This window comes from Aphidius gifuensis, linkage group LG1 (assembly GCF_014905175.1).
Source record: "Aphidius gifuensis isolate YNYX2018 linkage group LG1, ASM1490517v1, whole genome shotgun sequence".
Classification (NCBI taxonomy): Eukaryota; Metazoa; Arthropoda; class Insecta; order Hymenoptera; family Braconidae; genus Aphidius; species Aphidius gifuensis.
In genome coordinates this window covers 1,168,034-1,194,056 of record NC_057788.1, presented here as the reverse complement: position 1 = coordinate 1,194,056, position 26,023 = coordinate 1,168,034, and the positions used below count along the sequence as shown (strand labels likewise).

General features: G+C 22.3%; 5 protein-coding genes across 8 annotated transcripts; 4 read left to right on the top strand and 1 right to left on the bottom strand.

Annotated features, from left to right (window-relative positions):
* The first annotated feature begins 273 nt into the window (after window positions 1-273).
* Window positions 274-2,389, top strand: LOC122860760. Its single transcript, XM_044164718.1, has 5 exons — window positions 274-433; window positions 583-767; window positions 834-891; window positions 972-1,425; window positions 1,498-2,389. The coding sequence occupies exons 1-5, from the start codon at window positions 424-426 to the stop codon at window positions 1,787-1,789; spliced, it is 999 nt and encodes a 332-aa protein (XP_044020653.1). The 5' UTR covers window positions 274-423; the 3' UTR covers window positions 1,790-2,389.
* Window positions 2,390-2,549: 160 nt separating this feature from the next.
* Window positions 2,550-8,982, top strand: LOC122860758 (ATP-dependent 6-phosphofructokinase). Of its 3 annotated transcripts, XM_044164715.1 has the most exons (13): window positions 2,550-2,736; window positions 2,989-3,220; window positions 3,577-3,697; window positions 3,759-3,910; window positions 3,984-4,173; window positions 4,237-4,447; window positions 5,029-5,137; window positions 5,665-6,044; window positions 6,187-6,265; window positions 6,480-6,506; window positions 6,790-6,810; window positions 7,012-8,021; window positions 8,100-8,982. In XM_044164715.1, the coding sequence occupies exons 2-13, from the start codon at window positions 3,173-3,175 to the stop codon at window positions 8,239-8,241; spliced, it is 2,490 nt and encodes an 829-aa protein (XP_044020650.1). In that variant the 5' UTR covers window positions 2,550-2,736; window positions 2,989-3,172; the 3' UTR covers window positions 8,242-8,982. The 3 variants fall into 3 exon arrangements, with proteins under 3 accessions (XP_044020650.1, XP_044020652.1, XP_044020651.1); XM_044164716.1 differs by lacking the exons at window positions 2,550-2,736; window positions 2,989-3,220 and adding an exon at window positions 3,383-3,491; XM_044164717.1 differs by lacking the exons at window positions 6,480-6,506; window positions 6,790-6,810 and having other exon boundaries at window positions 2,551-2,736.
* A 1,221-nt stretch (window positions 8,983-10,203) lies between these two features.
* LOC122860757 (translocating chain-associated membrane protein 1) lies at window positions 10,204-11,987 on the top strand. The gene is made up of 4 exons (XM_044164714.1): window positions 10,204-10,558; window positions 10,753-11,264; window positions 11,354-11,463; window positions 11,539-11,987. Exons 1-4 carry the CDS (start codon window positions 10,427-10,429, stop codon window positions 11,922-11,924), a joined length of 1,140 nt encoding a protein of 379 aa, XP_044020649.1. The 5' UTR covers window positions 10,204-10,426; the 3' UTR covers window positions 11,925-11,987.
* A 5,713-nt stretch (window positions 11,988-17,700) lies between these two features.
* Window positions 17,701-21,842, bottom strand: LOC122847807 (venom dipeptidyl peptidase 4-like). Its single transcript, XM_044145663.1, has 13 exons — window positions 21,836-21,842; window positions 20,860-20,946; window positions 20,700-20,785; window positions 20,521-20,601; window positions 20,380-20,432; window positions 20,091-20,290; window positions 19,860-20,023; window positions 18,998-19,459; window positions 18,713-18,903; window positions 18,431-18,625; window positions 18,172-18,332; window positions 17,877-18,088; window positions 17,701-17,811 (listed from the first exon to the last, which is right to left on the bottom strand). Exons 1-13 carry the CDS (start codon window positions 21,840-21,842, stop codon window positions 17,713-17,715), a joined length of 1,998 nt encoding a protein of 665 aa, XP_044001598.1. The 3' UTR covers window positions 17,701-17,712.
* A 1,853-nt stretch (window positions 21,843-23,695) lies between these two features.
* LOC122860756 (endoribonuclease LACTB2) lies at window positions 23,696-25,539 on the top strand. 2 transcript variants are annotated; one of them, XM_044164712.1, is made up of 3 exons: window positions 23,696-23,944; window positions 24,046-24,673; window positions 24,745-25,539. In XM_044164712.1, the coding sequence occupies exons 1-3, from the start codon at window positions 23,820-23,822 to the stop codon at window positions 24,856-24,858; spliced, it is 867 nt and encodes a 288-aa protein (XP_044020647.1). In that variant the 5' UTR covers window positions 23,696-23,819; the 3' UTR covers window positions 24,859-25,539. The 2 variants fall into 2 exon arrangements, with proteins under 2 accessions (XP_044020647.1, XP_044020648.1); XM_044164713.1 differs by having other exon boundaries at window positions 23,836-23,944; window positions 24,011-24,673.
* The last annotated feature ends 484 nt before the right edge of the window (window positions 25,540-26,023 follow it).

Genomic DNA, 26,023 nt, shown 5'->3' with positions numbered 1-26,023 from the left:
TAAATTTATTTTAAACAATAAACGTATTAAAAATTCCAACAATGATTTAATCATTCTATTTATATATTCAATACTACTACGGTTTTCTTTTTTACGTGACAAAAATCACGTTCTACCAAATCGTGGTTTAAATCATGTAGTCCAGTTTGGCGCTTCTTATCCCCACTTTCTGACTTTCTCTCTCTCCCTTTTTTTTGTTATTTTTTTTCTCTTAAACCTGTAAACTTGTTTACATGAAAATGCTTGATGATCGATAAAAACAAGCCTTCACTTACATTGTATATAAAAAAATAAATAAATAAATAACATTCGCTCCAAAAAAATAATAAAAACAATCATTAAAATTATTTTTTATAATATAAAATATTAAAAATAGCATAAAATAATAAAATACAATTTAAAAAATTAATCATTAAAATAAAAATGCCACCAGGTATGTATTAAATAATCAAATATATAAATTTCTCATTTTGAGGTTATAGTAAATATTGATATTTTTATTTTTCAAAAACAATCATATTTTTGTTCTTAATAAATAAATAAAACAATAAATAATAATTTTATTTTATTTTTTTGATTTAGCATCAGTAAACACACAGAGAAGAATTAGTTCAATGATTAAAAAATTTAAATTCAGTGAATTTGAAGATGCTGTATTGCCATTATTTCCAGAATTATCATGGATAAATATAAAATCAAAATTAATAAAAGATCATCAACATTTTACATCATCAGATGCTGTTAAAATAATTGAGCATGAAATAAATGTAAGTATATAAATTTTAAATCAAAAATGCATCCAAATTTAACTAATTAATTTATTGAAATTTTAGAAATGTCATTTGAATGACAGCGAGTTAAGAAAAAGACTTGCAGAGCTTGAAACAGTTGGTAAATAATAATTTGTAATATTCAATAATAACATAAAGACATAATTAAAATAATAAATTGTTATTATTTTTTTTTTACAGACATAAGTAGACACTCAAAAAAAAAAATATGGTATGGTTATGAACTTCGTGATAATGAAAATGATAAATTATTAATACCAAATATTGATATGGAAAAACGTATAGCACAATCATTTTTAATTAATTCGCTTAAAACAAATGTTAAAATAATTAATAATGAAGGAATAACATTTATATCATTAAAACAAAAAGAGAAAACAAAACAGTTATTACCAATATTTGTAGCATTGTATTTACATCAAGGATATTTTTTTATATCTAAAAAAAATATTGCAAAAGATGTATTGAATGGAATTGTTGCTGGTTTAGGATATAAAAGTTATAAATATTTAAATTTATCTGGTAGAAATTTAAGCTCACTTATTAAAATAATACATATGAAAAAAAATGGTTGTGTTAGATATCAAAATTTATATGATACACCAATTATTAAAAATTCACAACCAATTTACAAGTAAGTATTTTATTTATTTATTTTGGTTATATTATTTATTAATTAATTTATTATATTGCTATTAATTTACAGAAAAACTGGAATTGATTTTCGACAACACAAAGAACGTAGAAAATATCTTGAAAAATGTTTTGGTAGTGAAAATTTAGAGTTTGAATTATTGACAATGAATTCAACAGAAATACCTTGGATATATGATAAATTAAAAAATGATAAAATGATACAATCTTGGGAATTTAAAAGTCGTAATGTTCCATTACAATTATTACAATTAACACAACAACGTATATTCATTAATCCACTACCAGAATATATTACAAAATTAATTGAAAATGGTAAAAATAAATTAACTGTAACGTTATGATTTTATTTTTAATTTATTTTTAATTAGACTTAAGTTGTTGGTTTTTTTTTTCTTTAATTTCGAATTTCCAAGAAATAAAATGAGGATTATAGTTAGATAGAAAAAGAGTACTATTGTTAATGAAATTTTTTTTTTTTTTTAATCAATTGCAACAATGTTAAATTATTAATTTAAAAATTAAAAAAAAAAAAAGCTTAAAACCATGGGTGTAAAGTCAATTCGTTAGTTTTTTTTATTTGATTAATTAAATTATTATTGTATATTTAAGAATAAAAAAAAAATTTATAAATTAATTAATTTTTATAATTTTATAATAATTAGAATTGTCAATTAAAAAAATAATTAATATACATGATAGTTATGCCCTTTTGTGACTAAAATAAATAAAAAATTTTGTTCAATAATTAATTAATAATTAATTTTAAAAACAATTTTACTAAGAAAATTACAAAAAAAAAATATTTTCAATCATCAAAAAAAAAAAATGAATTTAATAAACTATAATTAAATTAATACTGTATATTAAATTAAATTAAAAAAAAACTAATTTATAAATAAACAATACTATTTTTATATATGAAAAAAAAAAAAAAAAAAAAATCATTTATTTGTTTATTAAAAAATTAAATTAAATTAATTTTAACTTTTGAAAATTAATTTGCTTTAATTAGAAAAAATAAAATTTATAAATAATTAGAGTGGCGCCACAGGTATGTCCTTGAACAAGTAGTAGGGGGATAATAATAATAAAAAAATTAAAAAAGTGGGGATATTGTAACCTATAGAGTTCAGCATGTACATGATCAAAATCTAAGGTCACCTTCAGACGACAAAACCAAGTGCAGGTGATATTTTGACAGCTAAAAGTTAATTTAAAATAAAAAAAGTATCATCTACTTGTTTATTAAATAAATAATTTATTTTATTGTTGACACAGTGTTATTGTGGTGAGTTTAATAATTTGTGTGTATATTATCAGTGATTAATAATATTTACCAAAAACATAATTAAAAATAATTAACAATAATTATCTTACCATTGAACTTTGAATAATTAATTAATTAACTATTCTCTTATCAAATTACTTAATTTAAAAATTTCAAATTTATACATTTGTTTACTTGTAATAATTATTTGTTTTTTTTTTATTTTTCCTTTTTTTGTTTTATTTATTTATTTTTTTTTCATATTTTTTTTAGACATCACTTGACAAACTTGTGATCAATTGTGCTTGACATACCTTGAACTTAATACAGTTAAAATAAATTTATATATAGTCTAAATTTGTGAACTTGGCTGATCAAAAATTCATTGGCATCTAAAAAAAAAAAATAAAAAATAAAAAAAAAATATCTATTTAGTTGTCAAGAAAAAAGCAAACAAATGACGTACGTTGGGGAGAAAAATTTTCTACAATACACTCGTGCTGATGTAATTACGGTGATATTTAATCTTAAAACAAAAAAAAAAAAAATATGATGGAATTATTAATTAATTTATCATTGTAAATCTGCATGTAAAATTGCATCATACTAAATTAATTTATAGTACAATGTTAATATTATTATTAAATTAAAAAAAAACATATATTTATTTTATTATTACATTGAACTATGAACTATTTTATTATATTTTTGTTACTTAACTATAAACTTTGATAATGAAGTGTCATTGTAAAAAAAAAACTGAATTTAAAAGAAAGGTTCATTGTAACATTATAATATATTTGTTTAATTGCTTAATTATTTATAATTTAATTAATTTTGATTTATTTAATATTAATTTAGAGCATGGCAGATACATTTAAAAATACCATGGCTGATGAACAAGCTGCAACAAAATTTATAAGACCAGGAAGTCACAAAGGCAAAGGTCTTGCTGTATTTACAAGTGGTGGTGATTCTCAAGGTAATTATTAATTAATTATTTAATTATATAATTGTTAATTAATTTTTTGTAAATTTATTAGGTATGAATGCTGCTGTACGAGCTGTTGTTAGAATGGGAATATATCTTGGATGTAAAGTTTTTTTTATAAAAGAAGGCTATCAAGGAATGGTTGATGGTGGTGAACATATTGTTGAAGCAACATGGTCATCAGTATCATGTATTATTCATCGGGTAAATACAAAAACAAAAAAAACTGATTATTCATTTTTAAATAAACTAATTTTGTTTGTTTTTTATGATGAAGGGTGGTACTGTTATTGGATCAGCAAGATGTAAAGAATTTCGTGAACGTGAAGGTCGTAGAAAAGCTGCTAAAAATCTTGTTCTTCGTGGAATATCAAATTTAGTTGTTATTGGTGGTGATGGTTCATTGACTGGTGCTAATTTATTTAAAGAAGAATATGCTGATCTTTTAAAAGAATTACTAACAGCTGGTATATTAATTATTACATTTTAATAAAATGATTTATTTTACTAAATTTGTTGATAATTAACAGGTGAAATAACTGCTGAACAAGTTGAAAAATATGGACATTTACATATTGTTGGAATGGTTGGTTCAATTGACAATGATTTTTGTGGTACTGATATGACAATTGGTACTGATTCAGCACTTCATAGAATTATTGAAAGTATTGATGCAATTGTTAGTACAGCATATTCACATCAACGTACATTTATTATGGAAGTTATGGGTCGTCATTGTGGGTAAGTTGTTTAATTATATTTACAATTTATATTTAGTTGATTTAAATTATTATTATCTTCAATTTTACGGGGCTTTTTTTTACTTTAAATTAAGAATATCTTTAATGATAATAATTTGGCTAGGTATCTGGCTATTGTTGGTGCATTAGCCGCCGAAGCTGACTACGTATTCTTTCCAGAATCTCCACCCCCTGCTGATTGGCCTGAAAAATTATGTAAAAAATTGGAACAGGCATGTCAAATCAATTTTTATTTATATCAATTTTTTTTCCAGTTTTTTTTTATCGTGGATAATATTGAGTTTATTTTACTAATTTAAATTTACTAATTGTTTTGACTAGTTTTATTCATTAGTTATTTATCCCTTTAAATTATTCATGAGTATGCTTTTTTTTTTTAATTGATTTACATCATGAAATATTTTAGGTATCATTTTTTTTGTTTTAAGAAGAAAACGAAATTAATAATATTTAACTTGTGTTATAAATTAATTAATTTATCATGAAAAAAAATGAATAAGATAAGCAAACAGTAAAAAAATTCGGTTGTCAATTTTGGAATATGACGATATAAAATTACAGCTACCTGGCTCTAGTAGCAGCTATGTGTTCAGAAGCAGACTTTGTCTTCATTCCTGAGTGGCCACCTGAAGGTGACTGGCCAAACAAGCTCTGCAAAAAATTATTGCAGGTTCGATTATGAACAGTAGTATTTTTTTTTTTTTATATATTTATTTTCTGATCTATCTATAAATTTATTCGGGACAAAAAAACAAATAAAATAAAATTCCATAAAAATTAAGAAATACTTTTACAAAAATCATGCCATAATTATCATTTATAAAAACTAATTTTTTATTTTTCACATAAAGGCATGGCTGATTGATTTTTTTGATTCAATATAAATAAACTCAAATGACGAGTAAATATATTCATTAAGCCATCAGTAATTTAATTAAAAATTAACGAATTAATTGCTTGTTAAAAAAAAAACAAAATTTCATTCATCAAATCATTTTAAAATTATGCAAAAATAAATTATTATAATTCAAGTAAGTAGAAAAAAAAAAAAAGTAACTTGTTGAACGTTGAAATATTAAATTAACTTGTATTAAATTTAGCTAAAAGAAAAATTGATTATATAATTTAAAAAAAATCTTTGATAATATATTAATTAAATTAGAAAATTAAATATGTATTTTTTAAAAATTAATTTAGGAACGTTTGACTGGTCAACGTTTAAATATAATAATTGTTGCTGAGGGTGCAGTTGATAGAAGTGGTGATCCAATAACAGCTGATAAAGTTAAACAAGTTGTTGTTGATAAATTACAACAAGACACAAGAATAACAGTACTTGGTCATGTACAACGTGGTGGTAATCCATCAGCATTTGATAGAGTATTAGGTTGTAGAATGGGTGCTGAAGCTGTTATGGCATTAATGGAAGCAACACCAGATACTGAAGCTTGTGTTGTTACACTTGATGGTAATCAAGCTGTTCGTTTACCACTTATGGAATGTGTACGTCGTACTAAAGCTGTTGCACAAGCTATGGCTGATAAAAATTGGGATCTTGCTGTACAACTACGTGGAAAGTAAGATTTTCATTTTAGTATTTATTTTACATGACAATCATTTTTTTATTATTGTTTTTGTTTCAATTTTATTGTTGTTCTATTGATAGTTTTAATAATATTTAGCACAAGGTTAAATGAAAATATATATTTTTATTTTCAGGGGCTTTGCACGTAATTTGGAAACTTACAAAATGTTGACACGTTTGAAGGCACCTATTGGTGTGCTTGAAGGTGTCAAGGTAATTTATTTTAATTTTTTATTTATCATATTATTTTATTTTGTTTTTTAAATTCCTTTTTGCTGGAATTTTCATAGCTTAGCTTAGCTTAGCATTTTTTTTTAAATGTTCTATTAATAGAACATAATGTTGTATTTTAAATAATTTTTTTTTTCCTTTTTTTTTTCGATTGTTTAACTAACTTTGGGTTGATTTTTATTTTATTGCACTACAGGAACCCAACACCCCCATATTTACAAAGGTAATAATAACATAAATGGTGATTAAAACAAAAAACAATATATATTTTAAATAAAAAGATAGTTTAATAAATTTGACCGATTAATAAATATTTATTACGAATTTTTTATTCTTATTTAAATATGAAAAAATATAAATAATTTATTTTAAAATATGCCATTAATTAATAAATATTTATTAGCAATTTATTAAACTATATTTTTATATTTTTTAATTATAAAAACAATTGCTTTTAATTATTCTTCTAACAAACTAAAAAAAAAAATTTTTTTTCTGCTTGCCAGCAATACACGATGTGTGGTCAAGTAAGTCAATCAAAAATTAATTATTTATTATTTTATATAACTCAATGTCAAGAGATTTTATTTGTTTCGAAATTTTTAACAATATAAATTTATAGAAAATTTCTAAAGACTAAAACAATTAAGTTCTCTTGATAATCATATGAAAAAAATTGAAAAAAATAGCAATATTATTGTGTACTTGATGTAGTTGTTTAATTTCAGGATCATTATACCCTAGCAGTGATGCACGTTGGTTCACCATCATGTGGTATGAATGCAGCTGTTCGTTCATTTGTTAGAAATTGTATATATCGTGGTGACAAAGTATACGGTATATGTGATGGTGTTATGGGTTTAATGGCTGGTAAATTAAAATTAATGGATTGGTCATCAGTAACTGGTTGGGTTGCACAAGGTGGTGCTTATCTTGGTACAAAACGTGCACCACCAACAGATGCACAATTACCACAAATAGCAACAAGACTCAAAGAATTTGGTATACAAGCATTATTAATGATTGGAGGATTTGAAGGCTATCAAACTGGTTTAACATTTTTATCAGCACGTGAAAAATATCCAGAATTTAAAATACCAATTGCAATGATACCAGCAACAATTAGTAATAATGTACCTGGTACTGAATTTTCACTTGGTTGTGATACAGCATTAAATGAAATAACTGAAATATGTGATAGAATACGTCAATCAGCACAAGGTACTAAAAGACGTGTATTTATTATTGAAACAATGGGTGGTTATTGTGGTTATTTAGCAACACTTGCTGGTCTTGCTGGTGGTGCTGATGCAGCATATATATTTGAAGAAAAATTTAATATTAAAGATTTAAATCAAGATGTTGTTGCAATGGCTGCTAAAATGTCAGAGGGTGTACAACGTGGTTTAATATTGAGAAATGAAAGTTCAAATTTAAATTATAATACTGATTTTATGCAACGTTTATTTAGTGAAGAAGGAAAAGGTTTATTTAGTTGTCGTTCAAATATCATTGGACATATGCAACAAGGTGGTTCACCAACACCATTTGATCGTAATTTGGGTACTAAAATGGGAGCTAAAGCTGTTGAATGGTTTAGTGAACAATTAAAAAAACATACTGATAGTGAAGGTATTACTATTGCTGATACACCTGATACTGCTGTTATGCTTGGTATCATTAAACGACAATACAGATATACACCATTTTCTGAACTCAATGATCATACTGATTACGAGTAAGTTTTAATTTTATTTTAATCATTATTATTTATGTATTGGTAATTGTATTTTTTTTTTTTTTCATTTATTTTTAGTCATCGTATTCCAACTTATCAATGGTGGATGAAACTTCGTCCATTGTTGAAAGTTCTTGCTAAGCATGAATCGACATATGAAGAGGAAGGTCTTTATATTACTGTTGAAGAAATGGAATTGGATAATGATCCTCTAGTTTAATTTAAATATATTTAATAAATGAATAAATAAATCGTAAAATAATAAAGAAAATACAAAAAGGTAAATTTAGTCATAATGATTTTCAGTAATTAAAGAGTGATACAAAAATTATTGAGTGAATAAATAAATTTTACAATAAACAGTATTCAATATTAAATGAAGCAAATAGGGTTTTTTTTTTTGAAATATAAAATAATTATTTTATTTTAAATAAAATAAACGCAGTTTTAAATTTAATTTTTCGAACAAAAAAAAATAGTTACATATTGTTGGTGTATTTGTCTTGATTTGTGTTTTGAAATTTTTTTTGTTTTTTTTTTCAAATTCATTAATGAAGTTGATATATAATTTAAATGGTAATTTTAATAATTAAAAAAAGTTTATTTTTTAAATTGGTTTTTTTTTTTTTGAGTTAATTATTGAGCGTTACTTGAAAAATAAGTAAAAGCTGCCTGGAGAATATACTCGTCTACCTCACAACAATAAAAAAAGAAAACAAAAAGTGTTAGCAAAAATTAAAATAATAAAATTCAATTTATTATTAATATTTAAAACTTGTTAAATATTAATTTATAAAATAAAAATTTCACATTTTACATGCAAAAATAAATAAATGTTAGTTTAAATAAAAATTATCACTCGATAATTATTTAAAAATTATGTGATTTTATCGTTGTTGTAACTCTAGGCACAAATACACCAAAGCAATTATTTTTTCTTAATTATTTTCATCGACAATTATTAACTTTACATCATCACAAAATAATAAAACAATAGTATATATTAAAAATAATTATAAACAAATGCTCACATGTGTTAATTAAAAAAATTCTGATGACAATAGAAAAAAAAAACTATAATAAAAAAATTTGCAAAAATTATAATAATAAATATTGTTATGATATTATATTGTCTGTAAGTCAAACTAAAGTGTCATTTATTTAATAGATAAATTGAATTTAAATAATAAATAAAATATTAACGAGTCATTGTTAACGAAACAAATAAAAAATGAATCGAAATAATTTCATGTTTGATCAACGGTAACGTTGATTCGTTAACCACTGAAATTGTTAAAATTTATTTATAATAAATAAACGAATAAATAAATAAATAAGTACACTATTTAGCAGCTTAAAAAATAAATAAATAAATAAATTCAACAAATGATTGTTTAAAAAAAAAAAATGTAATAATAATATATTTTCGGCTCATTGTTGATCAATGAAAAAAACTTTAGTCAAACTTTAGTCGTTGAAATAGTATTATTACAATAATACGTAATTTATTTTCACTTGATTCATATTATTTTAATTAAAAAATTCAACAAAAATTAATAGTTATAATAATAATTGTGTGTTATATCAATAAAAAATAAAAAAAAGGAAAATTTATTTAAACTTGTATGATTAATTGTTAATTATTAATTTAATTAATCAATATATTATTCAATAATTTATTTTTTATTCAATTTCAGAGTATATTTAGCTAACATTTAAAAGCTAAAAAATTAATATAATATTCAATTTTTAATTAGTTAAAAAATTGACAAAAAAAATTCATAAATTTTTCGAAATATTTTCATGAAAATATTTAAATTAATTAAATTATTTATTTAATTATTTTAATTATATAATAAATACTTTCTCTTTTTATTTTTTTTTTTTATGTTTTATATATAAATAAAAAAATTAAATTAATTAAATTTTTACAACCGCCATCTTACCAACCGCTCTTTAAGTCAAATTAAAAACAAAAAATAATACCAAAAATTAAATAAAAATAATACAATGAATAATATAAAATAATTATAAAAATAAAAAAAATTTTAATTATAATTTTAATTAATAATAATAATTTAATATTAATAAAAGTTATTAATTTGACTAACGTCATGCCAACGCGTTCAATTTGAAGCGCCACATTTACCAGTGTCTTCATGTGTTGGCGATAAATTTTTCTTGACAAATGCAGGCAAATGTGTTGGTTAAATATACGTACACAAAATACTGTCATTACATTGAAAAAAAAAAAAGAAAAAGTAGGAGATATAACAGTAAAAATATCCACGATATCCACACACAATTTTAGTATCACATCATTACTCTGCGTCAAAATAATCGTGCCGGTTGTGTTGTCTACATTGCTCCAAATAATATTTGATTAATTAATTTAACTAATCAATATGGTTGCAATTAAAGGAAGAAAAACAACAAATAAAAATCCTCCAATATTAAGCCATGAATTTGTCATTCAAAATCATGCTGATATTGTTTCATGTGTTGCAATGGTATTCGTTGTTGGTCTGATGATCCAGGTATGTTTCAAAAGTTATTAATAATAATTCAAAAAAAAATTAATCAACAAATTACATTGTTAATAAAAAAACAACAAAGCAAACCACAAACATGTTAACTACCTAAATAAAAAAAAAGATCAAATTTTTCAATCGAAAATTTACAAACATATGTTGAGCTAATTAATAAAATAATAAATAATTTTATTTTTCAGATAACATCACCATTTGCATATACATTCATTGCACTTCAACACAATGCAACTGATAATACTGAAACAAATGGACCATGGCAACCATTAAAATACACAACTGGATGGAAAGACAATTGTGCAATATTTTTTTATTTTTTAATAACAATTGTAATGCATGCTGTTGTACAAGAATATGTACTTGATAAATTATCGAAACGTTTACATTTAAGTAAAATTAAATTATCAAAATTCAATGAATCAAGTCAACTTTTGGTATTTTATATTATATCAGCATTATGGGGTATTGATATTATCATGAGAGATAATCTTCTTATTGATATACCATCATTATGGAACAGTTATCCAATGTTAATGTCATTTTCAATGAAACTTTACTTCATTGGACAAATTGCATACTGGTTACACAATTATCCAGAACTTTATTTTCAACGTATTAAACGTGAAAATATGAGTTTTATGATTTTATTATCAACTGTTGGATTTTTATTTACAACTGCTGGATATATTTTTAAGTAAGTTTAATTATTTTTTAAATTATTTTATTGTTTATTGGTTTTTTTTTTCAATTAATGTGATTGTCTTGTTTTTTTTTATTCAATAGCTTTCAACAAATCACTGTTATTTTGTTGGTACTACATTTTATTGGTGATGCTTTGCAACATGGAGCTAGACTTGTACACATTGTTTATCGTCAAGAACAAACTACCAAGAGTAAGTTGAATATTTACATGTGAAAATAGTTTGAATAATTGATTATTAATTTTATGAATTTTTGATAATTTACAGCTGCATTCTTCATGGCAAACAGTGCTTATATTGCTGTTCGTGTATTGACATTGATTATTGCTGCTGTGTATTATGTTTATGGATTGAGCCAAATATCAGATAATCTTGATTATGAAATTGGTGTATTTAATCATCCAGCTGTTAGATTTTCAGCATTTGGTCTTGTTGCTTTGTTGCAAGCTTATCTTGTTTATAAATTTGTTAAACGTCAACGTCAACGTGCCAAGGAAGCACGTGGTACCATTGTTACTAAAGTTAAATCAAAGAATTTAAGAGTAAACAGAAAAAAAGATAAAAAAGCTGCATCTGAAGATGATGATTTACCAGAAGTTGATCAAGCTACTCAGAAAAATTTACGATCAAGAACATCTGTTAAAGCTAAATAATTCATACAGCTAATTTATTTATTTTCTTTTTTTTCTTTTTTTTTTTTACAAGGCTGATTTCATGGCTTCCAACAAATTATTTGACCAATAAATTAATTTAATTTGTAAGAGATTTATAGACATTTATTTTCTACAAAAGAAAAAGTAAATAATTAATTTGTTGAATAATAAATACTGGAATAAATAAAAATATTATTTTTTTTTTTTTTAACACAAATTGAATTGTAAATTTTCATTATTAAATTGAGGGTCAAGAAGTAGTTTTATTGTTTTAGAAATATTAGAAAGATTAAATTAAAAGTTCATTACAATTTTTTATTTTTTTTTTCACTAACAGACATTGCTATCTGGCGAAATTAATTGTTGGTAAAAACATTGGCAACTTTAAAAATAAATAATAATGATAACTGCTATAATATTTGAATAAAATTATTCATTGCTTTCATCATTATTAACAATATTTGTTGAATTGTATATATTGTGTTTTTACAAAATGAATAAAATGTATAAAAAAAAAAATTTTATATTCGAATTATTTTACAATTATTAACAACAAGCAAACAGAAACAAAATACATTTCATCTTTATTTCTTTATTTGTTTGAAAATTTTTATTGTTCATTGTTCTATCAATCATCATGCTATTCTTTTATTATTTATATATTTATTAATTTCTTCTTCCTGATTTTTTTTTCTTTGAAAATTGATTATTTAATTTATTTATAATATTTTATTATTTTTTTAACAATAAAATAATAAAGATACTTTGAAAATGGAAATACATAAAAATATGTCATTTTCATTTTTACAAAATTCATATTATCATTTAATTATCAGATGGTTTTTTTTTACCAAATGAAAACATTTTTTGACGATATGCTTCTCGGTAAAGTTTACCAGTAAAAAAAAATATAATTGGATTTGTAAATACATGAGTCCAACTAATAAATAAACAAATAATGCTTAATCCTGGATTTTTATGATTAATACGAAATATCACTGACAATGGCAATGGTAAATAACATATTGAATGGCAAATAAATATTGTCATCATTAATTTAACAATAGCTAAATTTGTTTTGATACTTTCAGTGTCCTTGTCACTCAATTCAGTTGTATTTGGATTTTTTAGATTGACTTTTTTGTATATTAAAAAAAATGTAACTACAATAACTGAAAACGAAATTGCAAAACCAGAAACAATATATATTGTTTTTAAATCTATTCCATTTTTAGGTAAAATAGTGCAAATTGAAGTTTTTGGATCAATATCAATTTTTCCAAAAATTTCAGCAAGTGCAAGAAATGCCTGAAATAATGGTATTATCCAAACGAATGCCAGCATTATTTTCACATTCAAAGATGTATAAATATTTCCATAAATTTCTGGTTTACATATTAAAACATATCTAATGAAAAAAAAAAATAATTTTATCATATATTAATTGTGTTACCAACAAAAATTTAATAGTATTATTAATTTTTACCTGTTTATCATGACAAACATTATTGTGAGCCAACTAGCTCCACCATTTAAACTATATAAACTCGGATAAATTTTACAAAGTACATTACCAAATATCCAGAATTTATAATGATAAAAAACAGCCATCATTGGTAAATTTATTGATGAAAAAATTAAATCAATAACACATAAATTTATAATAAATAATGTTGTTGCATTTTTAAATAAACTCTGGTGACGAACAAATGCTATTATTGTTATAATATTTGCTAAAATAAAAAAAATTACACCAAATTAGATGATATTTTTCTTGTTTATTTATTTTTAAATATTTTTTCTATATTAAAAAATTTTACCAATAATTCCAATGATGGAAAATAAAGTTGTAACACCAGTTAAAATTCCACTAAAAGATTCATAAATTTCTCTTGTACTGTTATCCATTTTTTTGTTTATTTTAAAAAAAACCCAAACAATTTGATTTGCATAAATCAATTGACGTTCACTTTAATTTTAATGAGCAACACAATTTTCTGTGTTTCTTCACTAAAAGAATTACAAAAACTAAATTTCAGTTTTTTATCATGCTACTTCTTTTTTTCTATATATTTATTATTATTTTCGTTAATTTTACTTTTTTTTTAATCTTTGGAAATTTTTTTATCAACAACGACTCATCAGTTATGACAAAACATATCACTTTTAGTATCTGCGTTTCGAAAATGAAAAAAAAAAATTTATTTTCAATACAAAATATAAAATAAAGTTTACAATATTTGTATAATCTAGAATTTTGTTTATAATATTTTATCATTTTTTTACCATAAAATACACTTTGAAAATGAAAATACATAAAAATATGTCATTTTTATTTTGTATTATCATCTAGCTATCAGCTGGTTTTTTTTTACCAAATGAAAAAATTTTTAGACGATATGCTTCCCGATAAAGTTTACCAATAAAAAAAAATATAATTGGATTTATAAATACATGAGTCCAATAAATATTTCGACAAATAATTAGTAATTTCGATTTTCGATAATTATCACTGAGAATTATTAACAATGGGAATGGTAAATAGCATATTGAAAGACAAATAAATATTGTCAACATTATTTTAACAATTGCTAAATTTGTTTGATTACTTTCAATGTCCTTGGCATTCAATTCAGTAGTTTTTTGATTTTTTAAATTGACTTTTTTGTATATTAAAAAAAATGTAATAATAATAACTGAAAATGGAATTATAAAACCAACAACTAAATAGAATTTTATTGCATCTTTTCCATTTGTAGATAAAAGAGTGCAAATTAAAGTGTTTGGATCTTGATCAATTTTTCCCCAAACTCCAGTGAGTGCAATAGATGCCTGAAATAATGGTATTATCCAAACTAATGCCAGCATTATTTTCACATTCAAAGATGTATAAATATTTCCATAAATTTCCGGTTTACATATCAAGATATATCTAATGAAAAATAGAAATAATTTTATTATATTAATTTATATATAGTAACGAAAATTGAATAGTATTATTAATTTTTACCTGTTTATAATGACAAACATTATTGTGAGCCAACTAGCTCCACCATTTAAAGTATATAACGTTGGAAAAATTTTACAAAGAACATCACCAAATATCCAGTATTTAAAATGATAAAAAACTGCCATCATTGGTAAATTAATTGAAGAAAAAATTAAATCCGAAATACATAAATTTATGATAAATAATGTTGTTACATTTTTACGTAAATTCTGGTGACGAATAAATGCAATTATTGTAACAATATTTGCTGGAAAAAAAAAATACAAAATTACTCCAAATTGAATGATAATTTATTGTTTATTAATTGTTTAAATATTTTTTATATATTTAAAATTTTTACCAATAATTCCAATGATGGAAAATAAAGTTGCAATACCAGTTAAAATTCCACCGAAAGATTCATAAATTTCTCTCGTACTGTTATCCATTTTTTGTTCATTTAAAAAAACAATCCAAACAATTAAATTGATGTTCACTTTGATTTTAATTAACAACACAATTTTGTGTGTTTCTTTACTAAAAGAATAGCAGGAACTAAATTTAAGTTGATCGGTTTTTTATCATGCGACTTTTTTTCTTCTATATACTTCATATTATTTTCCTTAATTTTTATTTTTTTAATCTTTAAATATTTATTATCAAAAGTTCAAGGTCATTAGTTATGATAAAACTATTATTATTTTTAACATAAGCATTTTTAAAAAACAGATAAATTTATATCATTGGAGAAAAAAAAAAACCTATATTTGGATATCTGATGCTAATTATTACGACTGAATATTTTTAAAAAAATAAATAAAAATTTAATTTTCACACAAAATATAAAATAAAGTTTTCATGTATAATCTAAAATTTAATTTATAATATTTTATTATTTTTTTAACAATAAAATAATAAATAATATAAAATGTAAAATAAATCTAATAATATACTATTATAATATTTTATTATTTTTTTAACAATAAAATAATGAATATACTTTGAAAATAAAAATACACAAAAATATGTCGTTTTTATTTTTACATAATTCACATTATTATTTATTTATCAGATGGTTTTTTTTTACCAAATGAAAAAATTTTTAGACGATATGCTTCCCGATAAAATTTACCAATGAAAAAAAATATAATTGGATTTATAAATACATGAGTCCAATAGATAATTTGACAAATAATACTTAATCCCGAATTTTGATAATTATTACGAAATATCACTAACAATGGCCTCGGAAAATAACATACTAAATTAAAAATTAATATTGTCAACATTATTTCAACTATTGCTAAATTGGTTTGAATACTTTCAGTGTCATTGTCACTCAATTCAGTTGTATTTTGATCTTTAAAATTGACTTTTTTGTATATTAAAAAAAATGTAACAATAATAACAAACAATGGAATTATAAAACCAGAAACAATATATATATATTTTGGATCTATTCCATCTGTGGATAAAATAGTGCAAATTAAAGTCTTTGGATCTTGATCAATTTTTCCCCAAATTTCAGCGAGTGCAAGAAATGCCTGAAATAATGGTATTATCCAAACGAATGCCAGCATTATTTTTACATTCAAAGATGTATAAATATTTCCATAAATTTCTGGTTTACATATTAAAAAATATCTAGCAAAAAATAATAATAATTTTATTATATTAATTCTATTGTTGACAAAAATCTAACAGTATTATTTATTTTAAATAATTAATTTTTACCTGTTTATCATGACAGTCATTATGGTGAGCCAACCAGCTCCAGCATTTAAACTATATAAAACTGGATAAATTTTACAAAGAACATTACCAAATACCCAGTATTTGAATTGAAAAAAAACTGCCATCATTGGTAAATTAATTGATGAAAAAATTAAATCGATAATACATAAATTTATAATAAATAGTGTTGTTGCATTTTTGCATAAATTCTGGTGACGAATAAATACAATTATCGTTATAATATTTGCTGGAAAAAAAAAAATTAAAAATAACTCAAAATAAGATAATATTTTTTTTGTTTATTAATGTATTAAAAATTTTTACCAATAATTCCAATGATAGAAAATAAAGTTGTAACACCAGTCAAAATTCCACTAAAAGATTCATAAATTTCTCTTGTACTATTATCCATTTTTTGTTTCTTTTTTTAAAAAACTCAAACAATTAAAAATATACATATATAAATCAATTGATGTTTACTTTAATTTTAATGGACAACACAAGAATGAGCAATTACTAAAAAAATAATGATAAAACTTTCAAGTTTCTCATCATGCGACTTCTTTTTTCTATATTTTTTCTACTTATTATTATTTTTGTTGATTTTTTTTTTTTTTTTAATCTTTGAAAATTTATTATCAAAAGTTCACGGTCACTAGTTATAATGAAACTATTATTATTTTTAACACACGCATTCAAAAAAAAAAAAAAATTATCATTGGAAAAAAAAACCTATACATTTGTATATTCTAATATGCGACTTAATCTTTTAAAAAAATAAATCAAAATTTAATTCAAACACCAAGTATCCTATATAAAAAAGAACAAGGTGGCTAACTTCATGTGTTAATTTAAATAATAAATAACTATTTGTATTTGTTGATATGAATAGAAAGAATGTAATAAAATAAATACACCAAGTAAAATTACAAAGAAAAGAATATTTATTTCAGTTTAATTTATTTTTTTTTTTCAATTAAGTAATGAGCCATTAAATTTTCAATTATCGTTATAACAATAATATACAGTTTTTTTTTACTAATCTTACAAAGGCAATTTTAATTATTATTCGAGTTTATGTAAACATTCATCAAGAAAATTGAACATTGATAAAAACAGGTGTTTTCTGAGCTTTCCCATACTATGATCTTCATTTGTATACATCTAAAAAAATATATTAACAATATAAATAAAGAGTTGAACATGATCAAAATTTAAAAAATAATTACCTGTTGTCGGAAAATAATATTATTTTTTTCAAGCTCTTCAGCAAGTAATAAAGAATGTTGGTGATGTACAGTATCATCAAGAGTACCATGAATTAAATAGTAACTATTTGATTTGATATTTTTAGCTTTATTAATCAGTTGTGCCTGCTCATAACCATCATAGTTATCATCTAAAGATGGAAGACCCATGTAAGATTCTGTATACTTTGAGTCTGTGAATTAATAAATTTTTTAAATAATTATTCAGGTCATTGTTAATCAATTTTTAATGAGTAGCTGTTATTTATTTATTTACTGTATAATCTCCAATCAGTTACTGGAGCAACTGAAATTCCACATTTGAAAGTATTTTTATCATCCAATGCCATACTCATACCAGCAGCATATCCTCCATAACTCCATCCCCAAATTGCAGTTTTTTTTTTATCAATAAATGAAAATTTATTCTGCAAATATCTGAAATTTTTTTTGTTTTAATAAAAATAAATATCATTGCAAAATGACACATGTTTTTTTGACTATTATTCATCACTTATAAATAATTAAAAATTAACCTTGTAACATTAATTTGATCATAAATTTCAACAGTTCCTAAATTTCTGTATACAGAAAATAGCATTGAATTACTTCTTCTTCCAGATCCACGTCCATCAATTACAGCATAAATAAAATTTTTATTTGTTACTAAATATGTTCCCCAATTAACTCTAAATTCTTCAGTAACTTGAAAAAATTCTGGTCCTGCATATCTATTAAAAAAAAAAAAAATTTTAAATAATATAACAAATTTTTTTTTTTTATACTTAAAATTTTATAAAAATGTTAAAAATACTTACACATGAATTAAAAGAGGATATTTAATTGAGCCATTTAAATCTGCGTCTGGTGGAATAAACAATTTAACATCAGCTTCAAAATCAGCTGATATAGGTACTTTTAATTTCATCACAATTGGCTGAGCTGTGTCATTAATTAATTTTGCAATTTTAATATTATCATTCCAAGTCATTATTTTAGTAGAATCATTCTGAAATTTGCAAATGAAATTTTTAGCATAATACAAAAAGAAATATATATTTAAATTAAATAGTATTATAAATTAATGGTTTTTTTTTTTTTACAGTATTGTAGATGGAAATATGAGGAACATCAGGACCACCACATTTTAAAACAAATTTTTCCCTTAATGGTGACATTGATGCTTCATTGTACAAACAAGGTAAACCCTTATTTTCACTTTTAATATTGCAACTGAGACACTCTGGCTTTGGATTTATATCTAATGTTGATAAACGATAAAATTGTTGTTGAGATGGTTCATCAGCTACTGTTGCAAGATAATATACAAGTGATTTTTGTTCATCCCATGCAATTATTTCTGTAACAACAAATCTTCCAGATGTCAAAGGATACATTACAGAATTACCATCAATTTCATTAATCTTAACCATCACCAAATGATTCCAATAATCATTATCAAATTGTTTTTGTGGTATAATTATTAAAAATTTATTTGCATTGTTGTTAAAATATGGTTCAGTACTTGCAGCTATCCAACCATTGTTTTGCACAATTTTTAACACCTTTATTTAAAATAAATAAATTGCATTAAAAATAATTTATTGATGTTAATTAAATTTTGAAAAAAAAAAAAAAAATACAAACCGTTTTGTCAATTGATTTTACAATATTATGAGTTACAACATAGAGTTCATTTTGAATTCTATTATTCCAACTAACTATTATAATATTATCATTTGGAAAAAGAATATTATAAAATATTGTATTATTATTTGTAAGTCCAGAAGGTTGTCTTATTCTAATTGGCTCGATTTTTGTTCCATAACTTTCAGCCACTAATTGTAAATCAACATAGAAAACGCTTGATATTGAAATCATGCTTCCTGCCTGAAATTAATTATTTAATATAATTATTTTCTTAATTTAAAAAGTAAAAAAATTACACATAAAAATTTATTTTACCTTTGAATAGTGGTATGAATTTGACCATGGATATTGATATGATAAATTATCACTTATATTTCCATAAAATGGAATATCAATTATTCCAACGTTTGAATCATCATAGGATTCAAATGCTATAAATTTACCACTTGGTGAAAACAATATTGCTGGAGCCCATAAACCTAAAATATATTATTCATTTTAATAATATTACTTTAGTTCAAATCAAGCAAGTTATTATGAACTTACCGCTCGCTTTTAAATTGCTTACACCATTGTAAATCAATCTTTCAACACCATCATTTGTTATTTGATAAAAACCTTCATGTTCAATTTTTGGACGATAAAAAATATTATTTTTATGAACAACTACTATTCCATTTCCTTCTGGTGTCCATATTGCATACTGATGAATCGATGAATTATCGACAATTAACGATCTTTCATCGCTAATTATAGAAAAAAAATATATATAAGTTTTACTTTTAAAAAAATTTTAATGTGATAGAAAAAAAAAAAATGAAAACAATATACTTACAGTGTTGTTAAATTAACAACTCGATATTCAAACGAAGTTTTTGTTTCATATGCCTATGAAAAAAAAAAAAAAAACATTTAATAATTACAATGTTATATAATATATTAATATGTTCTTGAAAATTTAATATTTTAAACTTACACCCTTTACTTTTTTTGATAGTAAGATGTATCCTTCATCTGCTGAAACTTTGTAATTATCATAATCAACAAGTTTATTTATCTAAAAAAAAAAAAACAAAATAAACAATTGAATTTTATTAATTGAAATTAATTTAAAAATAGATACAAGTAAATAATAATTTTGTTTTATCAATTCACCACATTTTTATATAGAGATGATTGATCAACATCAATTTTATAACTCATGTAGCTTCCATTTTCATGTCGATAGACTATTTCATTATCTAAAAACAAAAAAATAAAAATAAAAGTTAACAATTAAAGAAAAATGTGTCAATTTATTTCAATTTATACGAACCATTAATCCAGGTACCATCGAATGAGCCAGTCAAAAATTCACCATGAAGAATATTATCCAATGTAATAGTTGATTTTTTTGATTCAACTAAAATTGTATTGTCATTGAAATAAAATAGTATTAAAATTACAATTATTAAATTTTTTTTAATATATGGTAAATTTATTTTTTCCATCTGAAAAAAGAAAAAAATATAAACCACATAATTAATATATTTTAATTTCTAAATATTGGATTTTAAAAAAATTATAATAACTCAACAATCAGTTGAATAAATATTATTATTCAACAACAATAACAATTATTTTATTGAAAAGTACTTACTATAAATTTATTTTCTCGTTGCATTTTTATGATAAAAATACAAGAAAAAAAAAAATACAAGTAATGTGATGTTCACCAGATTGTGTAAAAGACAAGTGCTTGGAACAACCTGTTGACGTATACTGATAATAATTAAGATATAATTAAGATTTGGATGGATAGCTTTGCCGGAAATTCTATTTTAATATTCGATATTTTTATTTACTGATCAACGGTCACTTTAAAAATCTCATGACCTCAAAATAGTGGTGATAAAATATGAAATGAGAAGTGATTGGTTTGCCACTATTGTGTTGAGTGTTGGCTAATGGCTAATATTGGTAACGGGGTGAAAAGATAAGAAACTGAAAAACAAAAAAACAAAAAAATATATTTAAATAGGAAACATATTACTCATAAATTATGGATCATCCGTTATACATATTATTTGAAAACAATAAATTAATTAATATCGGTGACCCGTATAAGTAAAGCAGCCGAATAGAGTTAAACAATAAAAAGGTGATGATAAAAAAAAAAAATACGTATAACAAAAAGTAAAAAAAAAGCCAGTTTATTTTTGTGTATAATGTTCATCACAATAATCATTTGTTTTTTGAATAAATAAAATTTATTGAATTATCAATACTTTTTTTATGTTGATAAAACACACTTTCCATAATGACAACGCTGAAAATTCAAATGATATAATTAGCTAATTCAATGATTAAATTTTTTTAATTGAAAATTATTTGCCGAATTATTACATCGAATTATTACGTTTGACATTGACATTCAAGTTAAATAAAGTCAGTCTCGTAAAATAAAGTTTACAATATTTCAATAATTTAAAATTTTATTATTTTTTTAACAATAAAACAAATAGAATAATATAATTTATTGCTAAAAATATGTACTTTTAATTTTTACATGTTTTTTTTCACAAAAAAAATACAATTAAATTTTTAAATACACAAGTCCGATGAATACATTTAATAAAATTTAATTTTGAATAGTTACAATTAATACAGCAAATAAAATATTAATCTAAGATCATGTTCATTTTTAGTTATCTAAAAACTGTGCAAATTAAACTTTTTGAATTTCAACTCACATTTCCATAAACTTCAGTCACCACTTTTTTTCTATAATATTTTTTAAATATAAAAATTATCAAATAAACAGTATTAAAAAACAATAGTTTATTTATTTATTTATTTTTGTTTTATTTATACTAACTTTTTCGTGGTAGTTTATTTTAATAGAGACTATTCAGTAGACTCATTATCTGCAAGATTAATCAAATAATTTTAACTTGTAAATTCTTCAAAGTTGCTACATATTTACCTTCAAGTTCATCTCCATCTTCAAGATTTTTCTCCAAGAATTCTTCAAGCCCTTCAACTGTACCATGTTCTCGAGTTTTATTTAGCAAAATCTCAGAATTCTCTCCATTTCTCAAGATTGCGTCAATTGCCTCTACAAGTTCATCTCCATCTTCAAGATTTTTCGCGATGAAGTCTTCAAGTTCTTCAACTGAATTTGCTCCATGAGCCTGATCGTTTTCATCAATATCATCTGCATCACTGTAAATAACTTGTAAATAGACAAATAAAAAGAGACAAAAAATTAAATTTTTAATCATCATCTTGATTTTTTTTTTTCTTATATTCAGACAAAATAAAATGACAAAGAAAAAACAATATTATTTATTGATGAATGTATATTTTAGTCGATTGTTGTTTTATACTTTTTGAAAATAATTACACCATTCGCAGTTTTGATAATACGTAAAGCAATTATTTATAATGCAAGTCCAATTATTTTTTAAAAATATACGATAATATTATATATATAATGTTTGAGAAACAAAGTAAACAACTCAAAAGATAAAGAAAAACCTTGCATTCAATTTTTGATAAAAAACTGATAAACAATTTTATTGTTTTTAAAGTTTTATTATTGTAGTGTGGTGTAATTACTAAAGGTTTTGATAAAAATATTTATTTTATTTTTCACTTTTTTTGCACAAATACCAAAATTTAAAAAATTTTTGTGAAATGAGACGTTTGCGATATATGCAACTCTGGAGAAACTTTTTTCTTAGAAATTTTTTAGAAGTCTTCATATAGAACGCAAATTAAGCCCTCGAAATTTTTTTTTCTTTTTTTTTTTTTTTCAAATATTTTATAGGTACTTATACCTAGCTCGTAGCTATCTTAATTTTTTTAAATAATAAATTAAAATTTAATATAAAAAAAAAACAATGAAGTTTACAATATGAAAAAAATATAATAAATTAATAATTTAAAAATAAAAATATGTAATTTTAATTATTTTATATAATTAATAATATTATTTAATTAAAAGTCATTTAAAACTCTCCTATATAGTCATGAAATGATAATAATAATTTCGATAAAACATTTCGATTTCTTACTTTACTCTTATTATTTTTATCATTCGAAAAAAAAAAAAAAAAAAAAAAATCAAAAAATTAATTATCTACAAATTGCATGCAATTTATTCACAACGTCATCTCAGTTAAATATGGAGATAAAAAATCTCATCTTGGTATTTTTTTTAAATTATCATTTATCATTTTACCAGATAATACCAGCTGCTATTGACTGAATTGACTGAATTATTGAGTCAATATGTCACTGACATCATTACCACTTGTCTCAAAATTATCAAAAAGTGTCATTAGAATATTAGGATGTAATCCAGGTGTAATGACACTTCAAGGTACAAATACATATCTCATTGGTACAGGCAAAAGGTAAATAATAAAAACAAAAAACAATCCAATTAAACAATAAACATTAAAAATAAAAATTAACCACAGGTTATGTTTTTTATTGTCTTAATTAAAATAAACAGACGTATTTTGATTGATTCTGGTGATGAGGATACATCATCAAAGTACATAAAACATCTTGATGCTGTGTTAAAAGAAGAAAATGCAACAATTGAACACTTGATAATAACCCACTGGCATCATGATCATATTGGTGGTTCAAAAGCTGTTGAAAGCCTTGTTAAATCATCATCAAATGTAACACCAACAATTTGGAAATTTCCACGTTCTTCTGATGATGATAATGACACTGGTTATCCAGTAGAAAATTGGCAACATCTTGTGGATGAACAATTGTTCCATGTTGAAGGTGCTAAATTGAAAATTAAATATACACCAGGTCATACAACTGATCATGCATGTTTGTTACTTGAAAATGAAAATATATTATTCAGTGGTGATTGTATACTTGGTGAAACAACAGCTGTTTTTGAAGATCTACATGATTACATGATAACACTTGGAAAATTATTAAAATTAAATTCAACATGTATTTATCCAGGTCATGGACCAGTTGTTGATAATCCAAATGTTAAAATAAATTATTACATTCAACATAGAAATAAAAGAGAAATTGATATTTTGAATGTTCTCAAAGAATCAAGTGATAATTATTTATCTGTTAATGATATTGTTGCTAAAGTTTACAAGGTAAATTATTTAAACAATTTATTTTTAATTAATTATTTGCTTATGTTTGTTTTATTTTTTGTTTTCATCAGGACAAAGATGAAAGCTTGTGGCCAGCAGCTGCTAAAAATGTCATTCAACATCTTGATAAATTACTGAAAGAAAATAAAGTTAAAAAATTAAATGATTTATGGTTGTTGATTTAAATAATAATAATAATATTTATAAACAATTAAATGTTATATTTAAAAGAGATTATTATGAAATTAAATAAATATTGTTTTGTATATTTGTAATTGTTAAAAGTAAAATTAGAAATTGTTGGGAAACTTTTGCTGGAAGAAAAAAGTTGAAATAAATTTAATAAACAATAATCATTAGTTTAATTTAAAACATTTATTCAAAGAGTAATAATATAATAAGACAATTTTTGTAAATTTTATTTAAAATTATTTTTTTTTTTATATATTTAACAAAAAACTTGATAATCATTGTTAACTACGTGCAAAATATCGATTAGATTTTATATATATTTATGTAAATAATTACGAAATGGTTACAATATTTTTTCATGTATATTTTTAAATTTGTAATTATTCAGTTACATAAATTTGTTTAAATTATTAACTCGTCATTATGTATTTAAATTTGTTTTCTTTTTTTTCAATATAGCTTTTTTGTTTATAACAATTAAAAAATATATAATAATTTTTTAAAATAAATATGTCGTTTTTTTATGGTGCCTTTGAAAATTAACTGCCAAATTTAGACATGTCAATTGACAGGTAAACCCAAGGCCTTGTTTTTTTTTTTTGACATTAATTTTTATTATTTTTTTTTTCTTTGCAAACGTCAGTTATTTATTATTATTTAAACAAATATTATTTCATATCATCACAAGCAATTATTATATTTTTTTTTTAAATTTCATTTTAGATAAAATATATGGAGTATATAAAAATTAAGCTGATTCATTAAGCTACACATATTTTTGCATAATTCAAGAAAAAAAAAAAAAACATTTTAAAACAGTTTTTTTTTTTATTTAACATGTTAAACACCATTATATAACAATAAAAATCACATTAATATTTTTTTTTTTTCTCCCATTAAATTGTTTATAATAATTCACATTATTTAACAATATAATTATTAAATTAAAAAACAATAAGTAAATAATTGATTACAAAAAAGAAAAAAATTAAAATGTCGTAATGATTCATTTTATCATAATGAAATCAAGTCAAATAAAAAAAACAAAATATAATTACATTAATCCTAAGGTACTCATTAGCATAAAATATTAATAATATTTATAATTATTTACGTATAATATAATCATTATAAATTTTGCATTTATCATCAAAATAA

Coding starts and splice junctions, on each gene's coding strand:
- LOC122860760 (XM_044164718.1), top strand. Junction 768..833: donor TAATTGAGCATGAAATAAAT/GTAAGTATATAA, acceptor TTGAAATTTTAG/AAATGTCATTTGAATGACAG. Junction 1,426..1,497: donor AATTCACAACCAATTTACAA/GTAAGTATTTTA, acceptor ATTAATTTACAG/AAAAACTGGAATTGATTTTC.
- LOC122860758 (XM_044164715.1), top strand. CDS start 3,173: ATGACGTACGTTGGGGAGAAAAATTTTCTACAATACACTCGTGCTGAT. Junction 3,911..3,983: donor TATCATGTATTATTCATCGG/GTAAATACAAAA, acceptor TTTATGATGAAG/GGTGGTACTGTTATTGGATC. Junction 4,448..5,028: donor GTTATGGGTCGTCATTGTGG/GTAAGTTGTTTA, acceptor ATAAAATTACAG/CTACCTGGCTCTAGTAGCAG.
- LOC122847807 (XM_044145663.1), bottom strand. Junction 20,602..20,699: donor CATCTCTATATAAAAATGTG/GTGAATTGATAA, acceptor TTTTTTTTTTAG/ATAAATAAACTTGTTGATTA. Junction 19,460..19,859: donor ATTCATACCACTATTCAAAG/GTAAAATAAATT, acceptor TTTTAAATAAAG/GTGTTAAAAATTGTGCAAAA.
- LOC122860756 (XM_044164712.1), top strand. CDS start 23,820: ATGTCACTGACATCATTACCACTTGTCTCAAAATTATCAAAAAGTGTC. Junction 23,945..24,045: donor CTCATTGGTACAGGCAAAAG/GTAAATAATAAA, acceptor TAAAATAAACAG/ACGTATTTTGATTGATTCTG. Junction 24,674..24,744: donor TTGTTGCTAAAGTTTACAAG/GTAAATTATTTA, acceptor TGTTTTCATCAG/GACAAAGATGAAAGCTTGTG.
- LOC122860757 (XM_044164714.1), top strand. CDS start 10,427: ATGGTTGCAATTAAAGGAAGAAAAACAACAAATAAAAATCCTCCAATA. Junction 11,265..11,353: donor ACTGCTGGATATATTTTTAA/GTAAGTTTAATT, acceptor TTTATTCAATAG/CTTTCAACAAATCACTGTTA. Junction 11,464..11,538: donor TCAAGAACAAACTACCAAGA/GTAAGTTGAATA, acceptor GATAATTTACAG/CTGCATTCTTCATGGCAAAC.